The 18,739-nt window shown below is 56.2% G+C and overlaps 1 protein-coding gene across 3 annotated transcripts in view; it reads left to right on the top strand.

Moving 5' to 3' along the window:
* Positions 1-2,963: 2,963 nt before the first annotated feature.
* Positions 2,964-18,739, top strand: part of TFAP2C (transcription factor AP-2 gamma) — a 33,371-nt gene continuing 17,595 nt past the window's right edge. The window contains exons 1-2 of one of the 3 annotated variants that reach the window (XM_077335679.1): positions 2,964-3,110; positions 17,520-17,999. In XM_077335679.1, coding sequence (XP_077191794.1) covers positions 3,081-3,110; positions 17,520-17,999 — 510 coding nt within the window. In that variant the 5' untranslated portion in view covers positions 2,964-3,080. Of the gene's footprint in view, positions 3,111-11,192; positions 11,508-17,519; positions 18,000-18,739 lie in introns of those variants that run through there. The other 2 variants (XM_077335680.1, XM_077335678.1) reach the window with 2 other exon arrangements.

Below are 18,739 nucleotides of genomic sequence, written 5' to 3' on the forward strand. Positions count from 1 at the left end.
AAACGACATGTGGGGTAGAAAATCTGGTTTGAATTGCACGGCTGTCATCTCCATCCCCCCCCCCCCCCCCGTGTTGGCCACAGATGTACCCTGATGATGAGGATGAAACTCAAGCACTGTAAACACCGTGAAAAGTCTCCAGTCTCTTTGAAGGCTGCCTCTTTTCTCTTCTGCTGTCTTTAAAAGAATTCCAAATGCAGCCACCTGATTCTCCTCCCGGTACCCTGGCCCAAAAATATTTAATAACCCGGGAAGAAGCCACCTTCAATTAAGGGAGCCCAATAGTCTGAAGGGTGAAATCTCAAAGTCGCTTTCCAGGGAGCAAGATCCACAGGAAATGATGTCAGATTTAATTCCCAAAAAAATGGAATAGGGTTTCTCCTTTGATTTGAGTATGTTATAAAGAAAGGGTTTTAAAAAATAAAATAAAAATACTGCTTGGTCTGCAGAAGCCTGTGTGTACAGCAAAGTTAATACCTGAAGAAACCTTTCTTGGTCTTCGAGGGGACGCTGGACTCGAACTCGGTTTGGCTCCTCCAGGGAGAGGCATCTCTGCCAGGCAAAGGGGCCAAAGCCAGAGGCCAGGCTCCTGCCAGGTATTACAAGCCCCACTGGAATGAATGCAAACAAAGCTCAGTCCTACCTGCTCCTACTCAGAAGTAAAACCCCACTGAGTTCAGGGAGGCCTACTCCCAGGCAAGCACGTAGAGGACTGTCTTCCGAGAAATGCTTCTCTTGGCCTGGATCGAGCCCTCCGACAGTGCAGCGTCCCGACGTGCGTCGTCAGCAAGGCTAGACGCGTGTCCTGCCGCAATGCCCAGGTGCCCAAGATTGCAGTCCGTCACTCGGCGCTTCCGGGAAGACGGGCGCGATCCCTTAAGCGGCGCAGGCGGGCGGCTCTCCCCCGTCGATGGCCTGGAAACGGACTCGTGTCCGGCGGAGTTGTCGGAAGGCGCCTTGACGGGTCGGCCTCGGATCAAACCGGTAGCGGAAGCAAAAGTGATTCGCGCTTCGACAGAGGCCCGAAATGGGCGAAGCCTGTCCCCCCTCCCCCAAAATAGCCCCAAAGGGAGACCCCCTCAGTCCCCACCGGACTGGGCTGGAAACGCCACTTCGTCGCCCCCTCTCTAAAGGCGACACTCCAAACCTCCCTCGGTCTGGGGAGGTAGAGGCGGAAGGGCGCCTCCCTTGGAATCCGGGTCGCCACCCGAGTCCATGCTGGTTGATGCCTGGTGTTCAACCGGTGCAGCTCAAGAGATCTACCTGTTGGACGGCCTCACCTTGAGCCGCAGTTTCACGCCCGCGTCGGCTCGGAGGAGTTTTCCTCCCTGATCTTCGAGGGGTAGATTGGCAGGAGACCCGCCCAAGATCGGAGCCTTGGGCGAGCTGCCCTTCCTCAAGCCCAATGTGCCCCATCTGCCCAATGTCTGGGGGGCGGTAATAACCAATCCAGCCTCCCTCGCAGGGTTGTTGTTAGGATTGTTCGAACTATGTTGGGAAGAGGAATAAATGGGGGTTTTGAACCCCGCTTTTCACTACCCGAAGGTATCTCCAAGCGGCTTACAAACCCTTCCAACCACCAACACCCACAGGCTGTGAAGTAGGTGGGGCTGAGAGAGCTCTGGGAGAACAGCTCTAAGAAAGCTGTGGCTGGCGCATGCGAAGGAAGAGTGAGGAAACTTCCCAGTTCTCCAGATGAGAGTCTGCTGCTCTTAAGTGCCACACCAGATTTTTAGGAGGGGCAAAGTGCAGCTCATTGAACACCGACCAATATATTCGTTGTAACAGTATCGAATGGTTATCTTGATCAGCCACGAAAACGAGGGTGGGAGTTGTGTGCATGTTTACTCCAAAGTAAGCCCATCTGCAGATAAACAAGGAAACAAACGTGCATGAGATTGCAGTCTAGCCATGAATTTGTACTGATTGATTGATTGATTGATTGATTGATTGATTGATTTTCTTCTGGCTACTGGGAAGGTCAAGTAAAAGAGAAGTTTAGGGCAGCGGAGGTGCAGTTTGCTACGCACTTACGTACAAGTAAACCCCCCTGTTTGTGACGAGTTCTTTTATAACTGCAAGGCTGCAGCCCTAAAGGGACTCTGCAACTTAAGCCCACTGAAAGGATCCTGAACACGCTTGCAAAGTAAGGCACATAGGATCGCGATGGGGAGAGCGCAAAACACCCGTGAACGCCAGGGCAAGAGTTCGTCGACTGAAAAACCCGACGGGCTCTGTTGGGAGCAAACCCCCTCTAATTCAGCCGCGCTTGTTTCTGAGTAAACATGCAGAGGATCGGGGCTGTCTTTTCCCCTGCCTTAGAAAGCAAGAAATTTACTCTGTGCTTTCCTTTTGGCTGGCTAGTCGAGGCTCTCATTAAAATCAGGGGCCCTTTCAGCGGGGAGACTAAGAATCCTGTGAAATCCAAAAGGCTGCCTTATTCTTTGCAAATTCAAAATCCTCTAAGAAGATTTAAGGAGGCAATTATTCTGGGACCTATCTCCTCTGACCAAGACATCTGGGTGAGGTAAAGCGAAACTGTTTGAGCCCAGTTATTCCAGGTGATACAAGGAAATCAGTGACGCAAACTTTTGGGTCTCACAGGCCTCTTCGTGAAGGGGAAAGAAGTCAAACGAACTCCGCCCTGCTTCAATTAATTTCTTTGGAGGCGGATCCTGTATTTCTTAAAGGACCCCCCCTGAACGGGGTTGCCAAAGCCCCCCTCCCCATGTCTTTTGACAGGCAGGAGCCTTGCGGATCCAAGGTCTTCGCCAGCTAGGTGTCCCTCGGAATTTACTAGGCAATAAGGGAGCTCCCGAGAGATTCCGGGATCCTCCCATCTCAGCGACGGCCAGGTGATCTCTCCAGGGTCTGAACCAAGGAGAAGAGTCCCGGGGGGGGGGGATTCCAGGAGGAACGTCTTGCGAAGGGGTGGGGGAGGGGGGCCGAGTGGAGGAGCCGGCTTCTGCGCAGGCGCCTGGCTCGTCTCCGCCGTGCGCCCAGGTGGAGCGCGCCTCGGCCGGGGTTCCAGCGCAGGCGGCAGCGGCTCAGGGATCCCAGCGCGCTCGCCGCCGCCTCGAATGGCTCTGCTGGGGAGGCTCGATTGGCCAGTAAGTCTGTGGGGACCGGGGTTCAGGGGCGCGGGAGGGGATCGGGGCCTGGCGAGGCAGTCCGGTGCCGCAGGTTGGGCTGAAGTCGCCCGGCGCGATCCTCCGCGGTGGCGATCCCTAGTCTGTCCCGTGGGCTGCCACCGACGGGTCCCCCTGTCCCGTGCGAGGCTGAGGGACTCTCAGGTGGGGACTCCGGGAAAGCGACGGCAGGCGCTCCGACCGGCATTGCCGAGTCAGCAGAAATTGGGAGCGTGCGCCGTCCTTTGGCGAGCGCCGTCGGGGGGATTCCACTCGTGGGCCTTCGAGGCACGTGGGGACCAGAATCAGGCTCTGTCCCTGCGGCGTTCGGGGCCCGGTCGGAACCCATCGCAAGGCGCCCACCTCCAAGTCGCACTGCGCTCCTCCGACGCGCCCTTCCCTGGGAGGAAAGGGGCAGTCCGGCCGTGGATGTGATTACTCGGAAACAAACCCGGCAGAGGGCAAGGAGGGGAGGGGGTCTCCCGCCGAGCAAGCGGGCACGGGGCTGTAAACTTCCCACGTCGCGTGGCTGCGTGCAAGGCCTAAGGAGGCGGAGTAGGGGGCGCTCCACACCGCGGTCCCTGATTGGATTAAGCCGGAATCGTGGGTCCCGCGATCCCCTCGATCTTCGGTGAGTTAGGAGCACAGTCCGGGCCTGCCTACAGGCTGGGAAAAGCCGACTTGGCAGTCCGAGCTGGCATGGAGCCCCAGCCCTACACACGAGTAAGCGGCGGAGTGACGGCTCGGCTCGGCTGGGAGTCGCACCAGGTTCGGCGAAAGGCATTCGGGGCCCCTCTCCCAAGAGAGCGTTTAGCGCCAAAATGGCCAGCGGGGAACGAAAACCTCCAAGGAGGGGAGGGGTGGGCTCGAAGCCCCCTTTCTGAAACGCGCCGCCCCTCTCCAAGAAGTCTTTGCAGCCCGGTCCGTGCCGCGATCTCGCTCCGGGCGGTTTCTTCTGCAAGGGAGACTTTAGAAAAGAGCCAGGGTCCAGGAGCGCGGCAGTTGCGGCAGAACTCTGTGGGGTCCGACGGACACCTTCCCACGGAATTCAGCTGCGGGGGTCCGCTTTCGCGTGCAGCCCCCCCTCAGAAGGGCGCCGGGACTGACGACAGCTCCTAGTCCGGTTGGAAGGTGCTCCGGGACTCCGGCTCCTGGCTCTCGCTCCGGACAGACGCGCAGGGCGACCCGTCTCGATCCGAAGAGCCAGGTGACAAGAGTGGCTGCTGCCCCCAAAGGGGAGAAGGAGCGGGGCGGGGGGGGGGGTCGTCCGAAGGCGGGACCGGCCTGTTTCCTTTCTAATTCTGTTCGTTTTGGAGAATCGGATCAGGGCGGGTTGGGGGGAGCGGAATTCGTCTCCTTATGCCTTGCCAATCCGTTTTGGTTCCAACTTAGAGTTGGATAGTTTTGCAGTCTTTGCGCCTCCTTTGGCAATCCGGGAGGCGCCCAAGTTCTCCTGGACATTTTCTCCAATAACCTTTCCTACAGCCGCAGCCATCAGACCGGCCCCCTTAAGGGGTCACTCCTGCCCCCCTTGGCCAACGGGGAACGAATACCAGGGACGCCTTTACCCAGAATTAAACTTCCCTGGCCTCCAACGTAGTCCTGCGCCTTCGGACCCACCCGGAAGCCCACCTGCGCCTCTCTCGTGGCCCACGAAAGACGTTTCCCGAGTTTTCGGGGTGACGCAAGACTCCGGTTTGTCCTTCCCACTGAGACCGGCCTTATGGCAGAATCCGCGGCCATCAGGCGCCGGGAAAGGCCACGGCTCCAGGGGTGCAATTGGGGGACCCAGAGCGGGGTCTTGTTGGCCTGGGGCCTATTAGGCAGGTGACTTTTGGAGTTCCTCCTCCAGTAGATGATCCAGTGTGAGAGAGGGAGCCCCTCACCCCTCTTTTCTGGCTTGATCTCTGGGGCCGTGTAGGGCACAGGGATGGGGAGATGCCCTCTTTTAATTTTCTAGCTCTGCCTACTGGTCGAACTGGGAACCAGTCCCTTTCCCCTTGGTCGCAGCAATCTCCCTGGGGCTGTCCTAGGTTGTTCCACCCTACCTGTCTCTTGAATCCCTACCTGGAGAAAGGTTAAATTCCCCTAAGTCCTTGAAAAGCCCCCTAAGCCCCCACTGAATCCCTTCGTTTTCTCTCCAACTCTCCCAAGCTGCAGGCCCAATTCCTGGGCTGCGATCCTAGGCGAACTTTTCTCGGGGAAAAGTGAGGTTTGCTCTAGAGTAAACTTGCAGCTTTTCTTTCCCTGCCTATTTAAGATCTAAATTGCTATTTAATTCCAAAAGAGCACATCCATTTCTAATCAAAGCTGTGGTTATCTACTAAACCGGCGAGCCTAAGTATTAAGGGTGCACCCCAGACACACAAACCCTTATGATTAAGGGGAGGAGGAAAGGGGAGGGTAAATATTTGCACAACCTGTGGGATTTGCAGCCTGTTTTGAGGCATGTCTCTTCTGAAACAAATCTTTGGGATTTACTCTCTTGTCAACCGGGCCTAAATTCCCCTGGATACAACTCTAGATATTGAATTAAAAAAAAATACACACACACCTCTCCATACTTGCATATTTCCAACTATAAAACTGCGGATTTAGCAATATCGTCTGAAAGCCAAGTGGCTTTCTTATCTCTGGAATTCAGAACACGAAAGGGGTTGAAATCCGCGAAGGTCTCTCCCTAGGTGAGGCTCTGTCGGGCGCAGCGTCTGTATTTGCCGAATTGCTACGTCTCTCCCCCCCCCCCCCCATAGCGCCAATTCCGGAGGGATAAGCGCCTGTTAAATCGGTTGCAGCCAAGCAAACGTAGCTGCAGCGCCGCCTTGTCGACCAACCGGAGTTTGTTCCCGGTGCAAAGAGAAGCGGGCTGTGGCCGGCCCAGGGATGATGCCGGGAAGCCACTTTGGCCAGGCTTTCACAGCGGGCCGCGGTTTCCGCTTCTGCCTGGGGAAGGGGCTGGTCAAAGGCGGCCGGGAAATCAGGGGTAGTCAACCTGTGGTCCTCCAGCTGTCCATGAGCTACAATTCCCATGAGCCCCTGCTGGCAGGGGCTCATGGGAATTGTAGTCCATGGACATCTGGAGGACCACAGGTTGACTACCCCAGCTCTAGGCTCGCTCTCTGGAGAGCGGAGCGACGACTCCCTGCGGAGGAAAGGGGCTGCGCCGGGAAGAGGCCCGAGGCGGCGCGGGAGGATGCGGGGGGGGGGGGGGGCGGCATTCAAACCGGGTTTAGGGGGCTGTCAAACCGCATCGCGGTGGACTTCGCCAGCGCTGTCAAAAGCTCTGTGCCTCACACGCCCACTGCGCTGCTGGGAGTGGAATGGATTTCCCGCGGGGTTTGCTCGCGAGTAGGCCTGCATCACACCGATCGTGTGTGTGTTGTGTGGCAAGTCAGGTGTCTCTAGGCGGGGGGGGGGGAAGGGGTCGTATTTGAAGCGCACAGCGGACCCCCCCCCCCCCTTCCCGCTCTTTCTTAAAAAAGAAATATTCGGGTCTGTTGAACCCCACGGAGAATTGACCCAGGGAAAGCGACGGGGGATGGGGCCAGCGCCTTTCCGGCTGGGAGTCGGGGCAGGCGGTGTTTGGGCGTCGCGTGAGGACGCCCCCGTTTGACCTGGCACCGATTCCTTGTGACATTTTAAAATGCTGGCGGAGTTAGTCGTCGACTCGCGTCTTGACGACTTTGCTTTCTGAAGCTGCGTCTTTTACAAGCGCAGTTTTCTTCTTCTCCTGTATTGGTTGCTCCTCGCCTCCCTTGTCTCCCCCCTCGATGAGTTGGAGGCCCAGGAAAGCTGGTGCGGCAAGAAAATCGTTGACACGGTCTAGCCTGCGCACGCTTACTCAGGAGTAAGTCCTGCACGGTTCAAGCGAAGCTGCTTCTCAGTAACCCTGTATAACCCCGGCAGGCTCCGTTGACCTACGGCTCTTACACGCGTTTCTGGAGCCGTGTGCATGAACCCGAAAGTTTAAACTAAGAATTAAGCTTCGTTGCTCTTCAGGGTGGTTCCTGGAGCCCAGCTTCGACCTGTTGCTTCAGACCCACACGGAGACCCACCTGAATCTGGGCTTTTCAAATGGAACCCTACTCAGAAATTCTGTCGGGTGCAAAACTGGTGGGGAAATTTGTTTCAGGGACTGCCTGCCATACAAACTTTCCACTTTCTCCCTTTAAAAAATATGCAAGGAGTGGTGTTTGCTTTCCCCCCTGGAAAAGCGGATCCGGTGTCCAGGTTAGGTTTCGCCTCGAGGGAAGGGAGCTGCAGAACAAATCCTTCAACCCTGAAATGACATCATTTTAAATTCAGTGGTGTCATTTTTTTTCTTTTCAAATTTGCAATCCTTATATCTTCTCCGCTGCAGAATTCGGATGGTGTAATATAGGCCGCCCCGAAATGACAGGTTCCAGAGGGACGGCCTATAAATCTAAATAAATGGGTCTGCAGAATAATCCCCCCCCCATGCTGTTCTGCCGCTCTTCCCGAGGTTACCTGCACGCTCTGCTGATTTCCACGCCTCGCCTTCCGGACGCCAAGAGGAGGCGAGCTGGGGAAAGCTTGGCATGTGGGGGCGACCCTGGCAGATGCTCCGGCCGCCGCTCTGGCTCGGCCCCTGCCTGCCGCATCGCCAGAGATCCCGGCTCGGGCGCTGTGCCTGACTCGGGGGAGACGCGCCGACCTGGTCAATTTCAAAGCCGGGCCAAGCTTTAGCGCGTCAATTTCAAAGCGCCGCCTTCAGGACAACCCCGGGGGCTCAAAGGCAGCCACGAGCCCTCTTCCCTGCGGGGCAACCCGCTGTCCTCTCGACAGACCCGCGAGATTTTAAGCTTCCCGCGCGGGGTGGTGGTGGTGGTGGGGAGAGAGCAACCCCCCCCCATTGGCCCGTGTCATTCTAGAGTTCCCACGTGGGAGCTTCCAGGGAGAAAACACGGAAGCAGCCCGCCCACCCCCGACGGTGTCTCCCCCTAAACAAACACTGCCTTGTCATGAAAATCAGCCCTGATGCCAGGAGCTCCAGAATGACTTGCCAACAGCCCTCCCAGGGCCGTCTTTCCCTTGCCACTGAAAACAGGGGGGGGGGGGGGTGGAGGTGGGGGGGGGGACCTGATGCGGCTCCAGGAAGAGGGCTTTCTAGTTTCCCGCGGGCAGCCTGCCGTCTGAAACCCTCCCTCCCTTTGAACGCTCCCTCCAGGCCGAGAGAAGGAGACCTCCTGCCTTTCTCTGCCCTCCTATCTAGCGGCCAGTAAAGGTCTTTCCTTTGAAAGCTGTAGGGTTGGAAAGAGCTCGGCTCGGCCTGCAGCGTGCCTTGGAGAGCTTAGGAGACTCCAAACCAGGCTCCGACCCTGGGAGGCCAAGGCCCCTTGTCCTAAGAGACCTCCCTCCCCCTAAGCAGGCCCCAGAGACTGCGGAGGGACTTTTTGCACCTGCAGGAAGGGACTCTGCTCTAGGGAAGGTTACGGCAGCTGAGCAGGAGTCCTGGGGGCACCTTAACGCTGACCCGACCACCCCTCCAGAATGATGGACCTCTCGCTAGGGTGGATTGGGATCGCAGCCTTGAATTCTTCTCGAGGTGCGACCTGTCGGACGAGCACGGCCTTTTACAAGCAAATTTCAAAGGCACGTTGAAAATAGCTCAGGCGAGGCCCCTGTGCCAGCGGAGGGAATCGGGGCATCTCTGACCAGATCTCTTCCAGCCAGGATCCCCGCGGCCTGTTTCTATTCGGAAACGTGTCCCCTTGACCCCAGCGAGGCTGGCTCCCAAGTAAGCCCACCGCTCCCAAACCATGATGGGGAAAATAAAAAGGAGCGAAAGCGCTGGGAAATCGCGCGGGCCAGTCGACTGGTGGGTGACTGGAGGGGAAAGAGAGCAAGACGCGCGATTACGACCTGAGTACGACCTGAGAGATGATTGGGGTAGGTTGGTCGGGGGCTATCATGGCCTATGGCGGTCTTTGATGAAGTCAGAGTCAGACGGGTCGCCTTGCTGGTCTGGAGCAGCAGAACAAAGTGGGGGAGTCCAAGGGTGTCTCAAAGACCAGCACGGTTTAATTCAAAGCTTTCCCCAGCAGCATTCCTCCACGGGAAAGCTCATGCCTTGAATACAACTTTGTGGGTCTCAAAGGTGCCCCCGGACTCGACCTGTGTTACAGTGGTCTTTGTTCTCGTCCCTTCTCCCAGAAGCCCGAGCTACCGTCGGGCCGGGGCGTGTGCTGGCGATGTTTTGTTTACCCACAAACCCCATCGTTTCATATTTATTTGTTATGCTAAATGGATTTCACCACCTGCTCAACCCACGCCAGAGCCCAAAAACGGTCGCCGGAAGGACTCTCTAGATCAGGGATAGTCAAACTGCGGCCCTCCAGATGTCCATGGACTACAGTTCCCATGAGCCCCTGCCAGCGTTTGCTGGCAGGGGCTCCTGGGAATTGTAGTCCATGGACATCTGGAGGGCCGCAGTTTGACTACCCCTGCTCTAGATGGTTGTTCCTCCGGAGCAAAGCAAAGGTGGGTCGGCGAGAATTCTCCCGGGGAAGTTAAAATCCGGTTGGGAAAAAAAAAGGAAACCCAAAGGAATTTTTTAAAAAGGACCTGTTGGCAGCTCACCTTTCTCAGCCCCCCAGGCCCATGGTTCTTACGCCCAGGCCTGGGACCACAGCCGCGGGGATCTCTTTCCCCAGCCAGTCAAGCGGCTAGTCCGCATTGATGTCCACGGGCTAGCAAACCCGCCGCTTAAGTAGCCTCCAGTGAGAGTCCGGGGGCACCTCCAAGATCAACGAATTTCTGTTCAAGGCATAAGCGCTGGTGGGCAAGCTCGCTTCTTTCAGCCCTGTCTGTTTCACTTTCTCTTGCCCCTCAGTGTTTTTCCTCCCAGATTTGCTTGTCTTCTGGGCTGCTAGGACAAATGCCAAAAGGGCTAGCTAGGTTAGTCAGCTGCATACGCAACGACGGGGCCTTGTTGCGTCTTAAAGGCAAACGAACCGAAGTAACAGTGACTTCCGTGACTGTCCACATGCCTCAAACCTACTTGGGCTTCGAGGTGCCTCTGGGCTCGCACCTGGCGCCGCTCCTTTGTCTTGCGCGTTCAGAAGCGGCGGTCCACCGCAACCTCCTTCTCACTCTCAAGCGCCTTTCCCCCAGCCAAACTCCTGCGCAGCCGGGGGCTGGAGAGCCTTCTAAGAGGCCTGACCGAGACGAACCAAAACCCAGCGTCGGGTTTTCGCGAGGCAGAGCTCCCGCCCTCCACTGGACTCATCCCACACACGTTGGAAAACGCACTTTCGATGTGCTTTGGAAGCTGGATTTTCCCCGGGCCGAACAGGGGAATCTGCTTCTCCAGTGCAACGGAAGCGCCTGGTCCGACGTGTGCGGAACTAGAGGCCGCACTCGTTCCTAAGGGGCCAATGACAATCGGGCTGGCCTTGCCAGACTCCTGCAGGATCCTGCAACCCTGCACTGTAGACCCGCTGGCCGGAGCCCCACTGCAGGATCTGGCCGGGGCAGCCGCTCATTCTCCCACCAGAGATGGATCTGAACCCCCTGGTGAAATGGCTTAAAACGATGTTCAGAATAGGGGTGGGTGGGGGAGTCTGAAGGAGTCCGGAGCCACCCTGCAGGGGTCCTTTGAACAAAGCCCCTCCTTTTTGGGGGTGCACTGATTGCAGCTCTTGCTCCCCTCGCCAACCCCGAGCACTTCGGCTGCAAGAGAAAGGGCACCCTGCAGAAGCGCGTCCAATCCTGGCCAGGCAAGGGTTAACTCCCCCGGCTCCCCGTCCAGAAAGAGCCCAGCCGGCTTCCCGGCGCGGCCAGCCTCGGCCGCCAGCCCTTCTTCCCCAGCTCTGCCGCCAGCCGGCCGGCCGGTCATCCAGCCAAGCCAGCCTGCGCGATTTGGGCTGCCCGGCGCTCTCCGGGCGTGCGCCAGGCGGCCGCTCCGGCTCCTGCGAGCCCCAGCGAGGCTAGGGGAGGCGGGGCTTCCTCGCCATTGGCTGCCCGGGCGCCGCCTGTCAGGGAAAGCCGAGCCGGCCCCGGGGGCGGAGCTATGCTAATCGGCGTGCCATTAAGGGTGGCGAGGCCCGGGGAAAGCTCAGTGGCCACCTCCCGGGGAGAGACCCAAGTCACCTCGGCCCGCGCGCCTCTATGCCCGGCCGCTCGCGCAGCCCTTGAGACGGGGGAGAGGGGCTCCGAGACGCCGCTTTTGGATTTACCCGACGTCAGCCTGGGACATTTCTCTCTCTCTCCCCCCTCCTCCCCCGGCCGCTCTTCGCCTTCTCTCCCTGGTTGCTTTGATTTTTCTTTTTTTAAATTGCGTCTGCATATTTTTGGGGGATACTGGACGCCATGTTGTGGAAACTAGCGGACAATGTCAAGTACGAAGAGGACTGCGAGGTGAGAGCTCGGGGCTTGGAGGGGTGGGGTGGGGGGAGTCGGGCTGGGGGCATGCCGGCCCCGCCACCGGGATTCGAACCCGTGAATACAGAGGCGAAAGGAAGAAGCCCGGGCTCGAGCTCTCTGCCGGCTCCGATCCCCTACCGCGCTTCCTCCGCACTACTTCCACTCTCCCGCCTTCCGCACACTTGCCCAGCAAATCGAAAGCAAGGCGCTAGTCCCCGCGAGGTTTCATCCCACCGGGCTGAGTCAGGGGGCGCCCCCTTCCTTCAGGGTCTGGGGATGGATTCTAAGCGGGGGGATTGTCGTTGCAATTTTGCTCCCCTTGGGTGGGCGGCTGTAGTGGGAAATTCCGCGCCCGGGTCTGCGGCCCCCGCGATGGGTCCCTGTTTCGACTCTCTCTTACATTGAAGGAGAGCGACTGGGACGGCGCGGCCACGGGAAGGCGGCGTTGCAACACCGAAGCATGTTTACTCGGAAGTGAGCGTCGCCGAGTTCCGTAGGGAGTTCCTCCTTCGTAACTTTGCATAAAAAGCGCACGTCTGGATGCGTGCGCTGGGCGGCGAGGGAGTTCGCGAGATGCGTCCTCTCCGCTGCTCTCCAGATGCGGTTTCAATCGGATTTCATTTTACACATTTTAAATTAATGTAATCTAGTTTCGTATAAAAGCGAGTTTTGGCCCCTTTGAAAAGTCGTTTCCCCGCCGGGCTCTGATGGATCCCGCGCATCCCGAGGGGAGTCCGCGGTGCTTGTTGCCGAGCCGCCGCGCTTCGGCGCAGACCGACGGTGGGCGGCTTGGAGACTGGCAGAAGTAGGGCGCGAGGCTTCCTCGCGAGGAGTCCCACAGCCGGCCCGGGCACCTTCCTGCCCCTGCAGCCAGAGCCACCGAGGATAGCCCCCTCCCGGCCCGTGCTTTGCCAAAGGCCTTCGGGGTGGCCCAGCCAGGGACGCCCCGGCGCTCTCTGGCCAAGGGAGGCCGCGGGGGTTCCGGGGTCCCGCTCCCGAAACCGGCGGCGTTGAGCCGAGGGGTGCTGCTTGGCGGCTAGCCCCTGCTGGCTTCCTCGGCAGCCCGGCCCTGGCTCGTTCGGTGCCAGAGGAAGCCGGGCACGGGACTACGGAGCCCAACGAAATCCGGATCGACGCCGCTTTTGGCGCGCCAATGGCTCGCGCTCGCGGCCTCCCAAATCAGAGAAAGGAAGTGCTGGGGGTGGGGGGTGGACGAGGGGCCGACGCACTCAAGCCCCTGCAGCCGGGGGAGGGAAAAGAAGAAACCTCCGCGGCCCTTCGCACGCTTGCGCGCCCGGCTGCAGTCCGCCCACTCGCCCGCCAGGCGGACGGGTTCTGCCGGCCAGGAGGAAGGGCGGGGAGGAGGCCAGGCAGGCAGGCAGGGGGCGAGCTCGGAAGGCGCCGAGGCTCGCCGGGGACCCGGACAGCAGCTATGGCTTTCCTCTCCCGGGGATGGCTTGTGCCCGAACGGCCGGAGTAAACTGGCTAAGCCTTTATTCACTTTAAGAAAGGCCTGGGCAGGCCGCGGTTCAACTGGTGCAGTCTCCCCACGTGGTTCTGTGCCAAAGGGGGGAAAAGTCACTTGTTGGTTTCTCAGGTTGCAGCAGGGTTACTGGGAAGGAGGGCCGCTAGGGCGCGTGCGATGCGAGTTGCTCTTAGGGAAAGGGTGTGCAGGACTGCAGCCCTGAAAAAACAGAAGTTTTGTTCAAAGAGGAAGAAAAAGACCCCGGCGTGGTCCAGCTTCCCCCTTTCCCCCAGAGCCCTTGGCTGAGATCCTATTTCGTTAAGGGTGTATATTTAAATAGATTCAAATGAGCAGCCGTGTTGGTCTAAATTAGCACAATAAAATCAGAGTCCAGTAGCACCTTTAAGACCCAACGAAGATTTATTCAAGGCGTGAGCTTTCCAGTGCAAGCATAAGTTCACCTTGCCCAAACGCCCGCCTTCCTGGGAGACCAGGGGTCCTTGACCCATGGAAGCTCGCTGGGTGACCCTGGGCCAGTTATATCCCCCACAGTCTAACCTACCTCATAGGGTTGTTGTGAAGATGCAATCGAGGAGAGGAGACTGTTTGGGAGCCGCTTTGGGTCCTCACGGGGGAGGAAGGCGGGGTACAGAAAACTAGGGCTTCAGTTGTAATGTGTTGTGTGCTTGGGGGACCGCCAGCAGAAAACTCGGGCGGAATTGACTCCGGATTAATTTTATTTCCCAGAGCAACTGGCAGGGAGGCTGAACCCAATCCTGGGTATATTTGCTCGGAAGTAGGCGGTGCGATTGACTCCCAGTTAAAGGTACACAGGATTCTAGCCTACAGACCGACATAAACTTAAGTGAGGAGGCGGGCCTGTGGGATTTACTTCCGAGGAGGCCGCATGATGAATGGTTGAGGGTCGAGGTCTTATTAGGCTTGCAACTTCCCCTCTTTTCCCGAAACCCCCGGAAATGCCCTTAGGAGCCCGGCACGTTCCGTATTGCAACGGGAAATTATTATTGCAACAGATTATATTAGCAGATCAGGTCGCATTGTTGCTTATCTGGTTTGTGATCCAGGAGCCGCTTAATGGGGCGCAGGCCCCACTGGCGCTTGCACCGAATCAAGTCCTCCTTAAAGCGTCCCTTTAGGCTTCCGAACCTTATTCGCAAGTAAAACGTGCGGCGTGGAAGAGGGACCTTTCAGCAGCTCGAGGAACTCAAAACAGTGGGGGAGGGGCATTGAAAGTCCTATTTGGAGCACCACGAAGGTGGACTACTCAGGAGTAGAGAGACTCACCCTAAAGGGCTGGCCAGACGGTGGCCATCTGGAGAGCAGGGGCTTATGGTACTTGTAGTCCATGGACTTCTGGAGAGCCACAGTTTGGCCACCCCAGCAAACGACCCATCCACGGCGAGTGGGCGCTGCTAGGATCCCGCGTGTCGGAGAGAGGGCGAGCTCCCTGCAGCCGGAGCCTTTTTCCGGGCGTCTATCGGAGCGGATCACGTGTCCACTCCTAAAACCTCGTTCCTCTGAAGGGACCCAATTTAAGCGTGGCCGCCGGTATCTCCGCGGGCAGCCCCACGGTGGCCACTGCAGTTGCTCCTCGGTCAAAGCGGACGGGGTCGAAACCGGAATTGCCGAAATCCCCTAAAACCGTTTCCCCTTGCAAACTGCGAGGCCGGTTGACTGGCTTCGTTTTGGAATTGCAGGCGTGAATCGGGTCGCCTCTGCTTTTGCATCGCGTTGCAGCGGGCCGACGCTTCTACTGTGCGCCGGCTTAATCCGGGCCAGGCTGCAGTTCGCAACGCGGTTCCTTTCGGGAGTCAATCCCAGGGTCTCAGTGCGATTCCCCCCATAGGATGCAAGCGTGGGAGGCAACGGAGCCGGCTTTGAACCCCGGGATCCGTTTCGGGGGGAGGGGAGCACTTGGCAGACCGTCGCTGTTTTTAGGGAATCGCCTTTCGAGAGGCAAAGGCTGCGTTCATCAAACGACAGATTTCCAGCGTGTTTAGAATGGGGTAAATCGGTGCAGGGTCTCCCTGTTGGCCGAATAAAATCCTAGTCGCTGGGAATCCGAAATTCGGTTCCCTGAAACTGGACAGAGAGGGCTGGGGTTGGGATTAGAACCTACTGTGGGGCCAGGCTCTAAGAGACAAACTCCCGGCCAGGTGATCCCCCCTAGCTTCTAATGCCCCCCCTGCCTTTGATCCCTTTGAAAATCGCCCCCCCCCCTTCCATTGGTCACGGCGACGCGTCTCCGGCCGGCTCGTCGGAACTGCCGCGCCGCTTCACGCTCCGCTGGGGTCCCCGTGGCGATCCCCATTCTCCTCTGATTAACCCGCCCTGTTAGTTTAACGAGCGTGGAGGCAGAAGGCCTCTCCCGGGATTTAGATGTCTTCAAAGGGCTTGCTGCGTCCCCAAAACCATTCCTAGGCAAAACCATTCCTAGGTTCCCCTTCAGACTCACCAGCTCAAATCTTTCTTTCTTTCTTTCTTTCTTTCTTTCTTTCTTTCTTTCTTTCTTTCTTTCTTTCTTTCTTTCTTTCTTTCTTTCTTTCTTTCTTTCTTTCTTTCTTTCTTTCTTTCTTTCTTTGTTATTTTAAAGCCAGAGGGCATCTCTTAAAATACTGAGAGTGGGGGATTTGTAGCCATATAAAACAGAACCCTATTATTAAATATATAATATATAATATATAATATATATGTGTATATATATATATAATATAATTGAGAATGGGCAAATGTGTTTAGGTATACATTTTTAAAATATCAATTCACAAATAAAATTTTTTTGCTGGTGTTAAAAAAAAGAGTAGCCCCTTCCATAAATTCAAGCAGATAACAACATTGAAACCGCTTCTGGTAACAGGCGGAAAGCTAGAATTGTATTTTTCCCTTGTCTGTCCAGCACTTTAAAAAGAAGGAAAATTCCTGGTTCATTTTAGATAATTTCTGTTTTCCCGTTCTTCCCCAAAAGCTGGAGGAAAACGAGCAAAATTATAATAACTGGTATGTTCTTATTTTGATTTGTTCCTCTTTTAAAAGTTGGAGGAAATTTCTGCTTAATTTCCTACGGCAAACCTGTTTCTTTCCATGAGACTGGGTAAACTTGATTTTTCAAGACAAGTCAAAACTTATGACCCAAAACGGCATCATAGGAATCATATCTATTCGATGTCAGAGGGACTTGCTTCCATTAAAACACAGTGGTTGCTTTCAAGTAAGACTTGAGAACAAGAAGGAGCAGAAGATACTCATGCTGTACTGCCCAAGTTGAGGTGTTTACTTACAAGTAAGCCCTACCAAGTGCAAGAACTCCCTGCTATATGTAGGACTCTAGTTTTCAGACTTTCACCTAGTTGACAACAGTATCCATTAGGAATGATCATTTACAGCAGGGGGTAGTCAACCTGTGGTCCTCCAGATGTTCATGGACTACAATTCCCATGAGCCCCTGCCAGCAAATGCTGTCCATGAACATCTGGAGGACCACAGGTTGACTACCCCTGATTTACAGAATTGTAGTAAATTGGCTTAAGCCTGGGATGCTGGTGTTGAAATTGGGGGGACGGGAGGGGGAGATGTTGCTTTGATCTAATTGCACAGGTGTGCAGTTTGGGGTATTTGGGTATTCAGGAAACCCTTTCTTGAAAATGGTGACCCCCTGCTATGCCTTCAACCATAATTTCCCAAGCACTCTTCATTCAAATGTGAAATTAAAGGAATTTCCCTCTGCGATTCCATCCTGCGGTCCTCAAGTGACCAAATCCAGGGAAATTCCATTTCTTTCAAAGGGACAGTGCTGGAAATGACTCAGATCAAAGTTATACGAGACGCTTTTCCCCCGGCTCCGAACTCTTTTGACGCCAGTGGAGCTGTTTCAGATTAGATGGTTTCAGGATTGCAGCAAAAAAATCTCGGGTGAATCTTCCTTGAAGCTGATGAAGCTCAACCGCAATGTGAGCTACACCCCGGCTCTCAAAAGCGCTGTGTGGCAATCTCCTTAATTACACTGGGAATGACTTCCAGGTTAAATCTTTAGATCGTGGGTCACGCCGCCTTTGGGAATGTTAGCCTCCCCATACATTGGGCAGTGTGACCTTTGACACCTCGTGCTGCCCCTGCATCAGGGGTAGTCAACCTGTGGTCCTCCAGATGTTCATGGACTACAATTCCCACGAGCCCCTGCCAGCATTTGCTGGCAGGGGCTCGTGGGAATTGTAGTCCATGAACATCTGGAGGACCACAGGTTGACTACCCCTGCCCTATATTATATTTCTTGATGAACTGACTTGGAAATAGAAGGAAAGAAATCCCCCCCCCACAGCCTTACCCGTGGGGTGGGTTTAAAAGCTGTCTGGTTTGGCAAGACAAAGGTTACCCCAGATGGAGCTGAAATGGGGGTCTTAGGGTGCCCTTCAAGAAGAGTGCATTCCATGTCATTCCCCCCCTCCTGATTGGCTGCCTAAACACTGCCTCCCCCCAGAATTGAGGATTGTATGCACTGATCCAGCATCTTTTTTCCTCCTCAGGACCGCCACGATGGGAACAGCAATGGAAACCCCAGGCTACCCCACCTCTCTGCGGTCAGCCAGCACTTGTACAGCCCAGCTCCCCCACTGTCTCACTCGGGGACCTCTGATTTCCAGCCCCCTTACTTTCCTCCCCCCTACCAGCCTCTGCCTTATTCTCAGTCCAGCGACCCTTACGCGCACCTTGGCGATCCTTTCTCCATCAACTCACTCCACCAGCCGCCGCCTCCTCCTCCCAGCCAGCAGCAGACCAGCTGGCCCAACCGTCAGACCAGCCAGGACCCCTCCAGCCTGTCCCACCACGTACGGCCCGGCCTGGTCCCTCATCTCCCGGCTCTGGAAAGCGGCTCTGCTGGGGCGAGGAGGGAAACGTACAGGCGATCGGAGCTGCTCTTGCCTCACGGCCACGGCCTCGATGCCTCCAGCCTGGCAGAAAACCTCGGCCTGCACGATATGACCCAACAGATGGAAGAGGTCCAGGTAAAGATTCATCTTGGCAAAAAGGGATGCTTGTGTTTGAAGGTGCGGTCCCCGTGCGGGGACAAGTGGGTTCCACCGTGACCCTGTGAAGACAGAACGCGTGAGGTCCTCACGTGTATTTTGGAAACCCAAGAAACATAATACAGGTTGGAAGTGAGCTCTTTGTTACGGGCTGACCTGTTCAAAACAAAGAGGCATGGGGCAATCTTATGTGAGATGAGCAAAGCACAAGCTCATGGGCTCGTACTCCACCCAAGTCTTGTTGCTCCCAAGAGCACAACATCCTCAGGGTAATTGACAGGCTGTGGGTTTAAAAATGAGGAACATTCTGTGGTCTAGTGGCCCTAAACCCCAGTGGCTAGGGTCTACTCTCTCTGCATGCCCAGTGACAGAGTATCTTGGAAATGTTCCAAACAACAGCCCAGGAAGGTCCATGAGTTGGTCCTCTGATGTGAATGAGCACAAAAACTAACGGCATGGTGTCAGGCCAAGGCCACTAAGGGGGTTCATGGGCAGGGTTGAGCCTGAAGCTGGTTCCCCATTCAATCCCATGCTCCTTAGAGGATCAGATTTCTGGAGTCCCAAAGGCACCTTGAACAGCCCTCCAGTGTTGGAGACTCAAATGGTATTGGAAAAGACTCCACTGCACCCTTTATAGCTTTGAATCACTTGGCTGCTTTAAAAAATAATCTTTGGCCTATCACTGGTCTACAGCTGCCACGGGAAGCCGTACATCGTAG

This window comes from Paroedura picta, chromosome 4 (assembly GCF_049243985.1).
Source record: "Paroedura picta isolate Pp20150507F chromosome 4, Ppicta_v3.0, whole genome shotgun sequence".
Lineage (NCBI taxonomy): Eukaryota > Metazoa > Chordata > Lepidosauria > Squamata > Gekkonidae > Paroedura > Paroedura picta.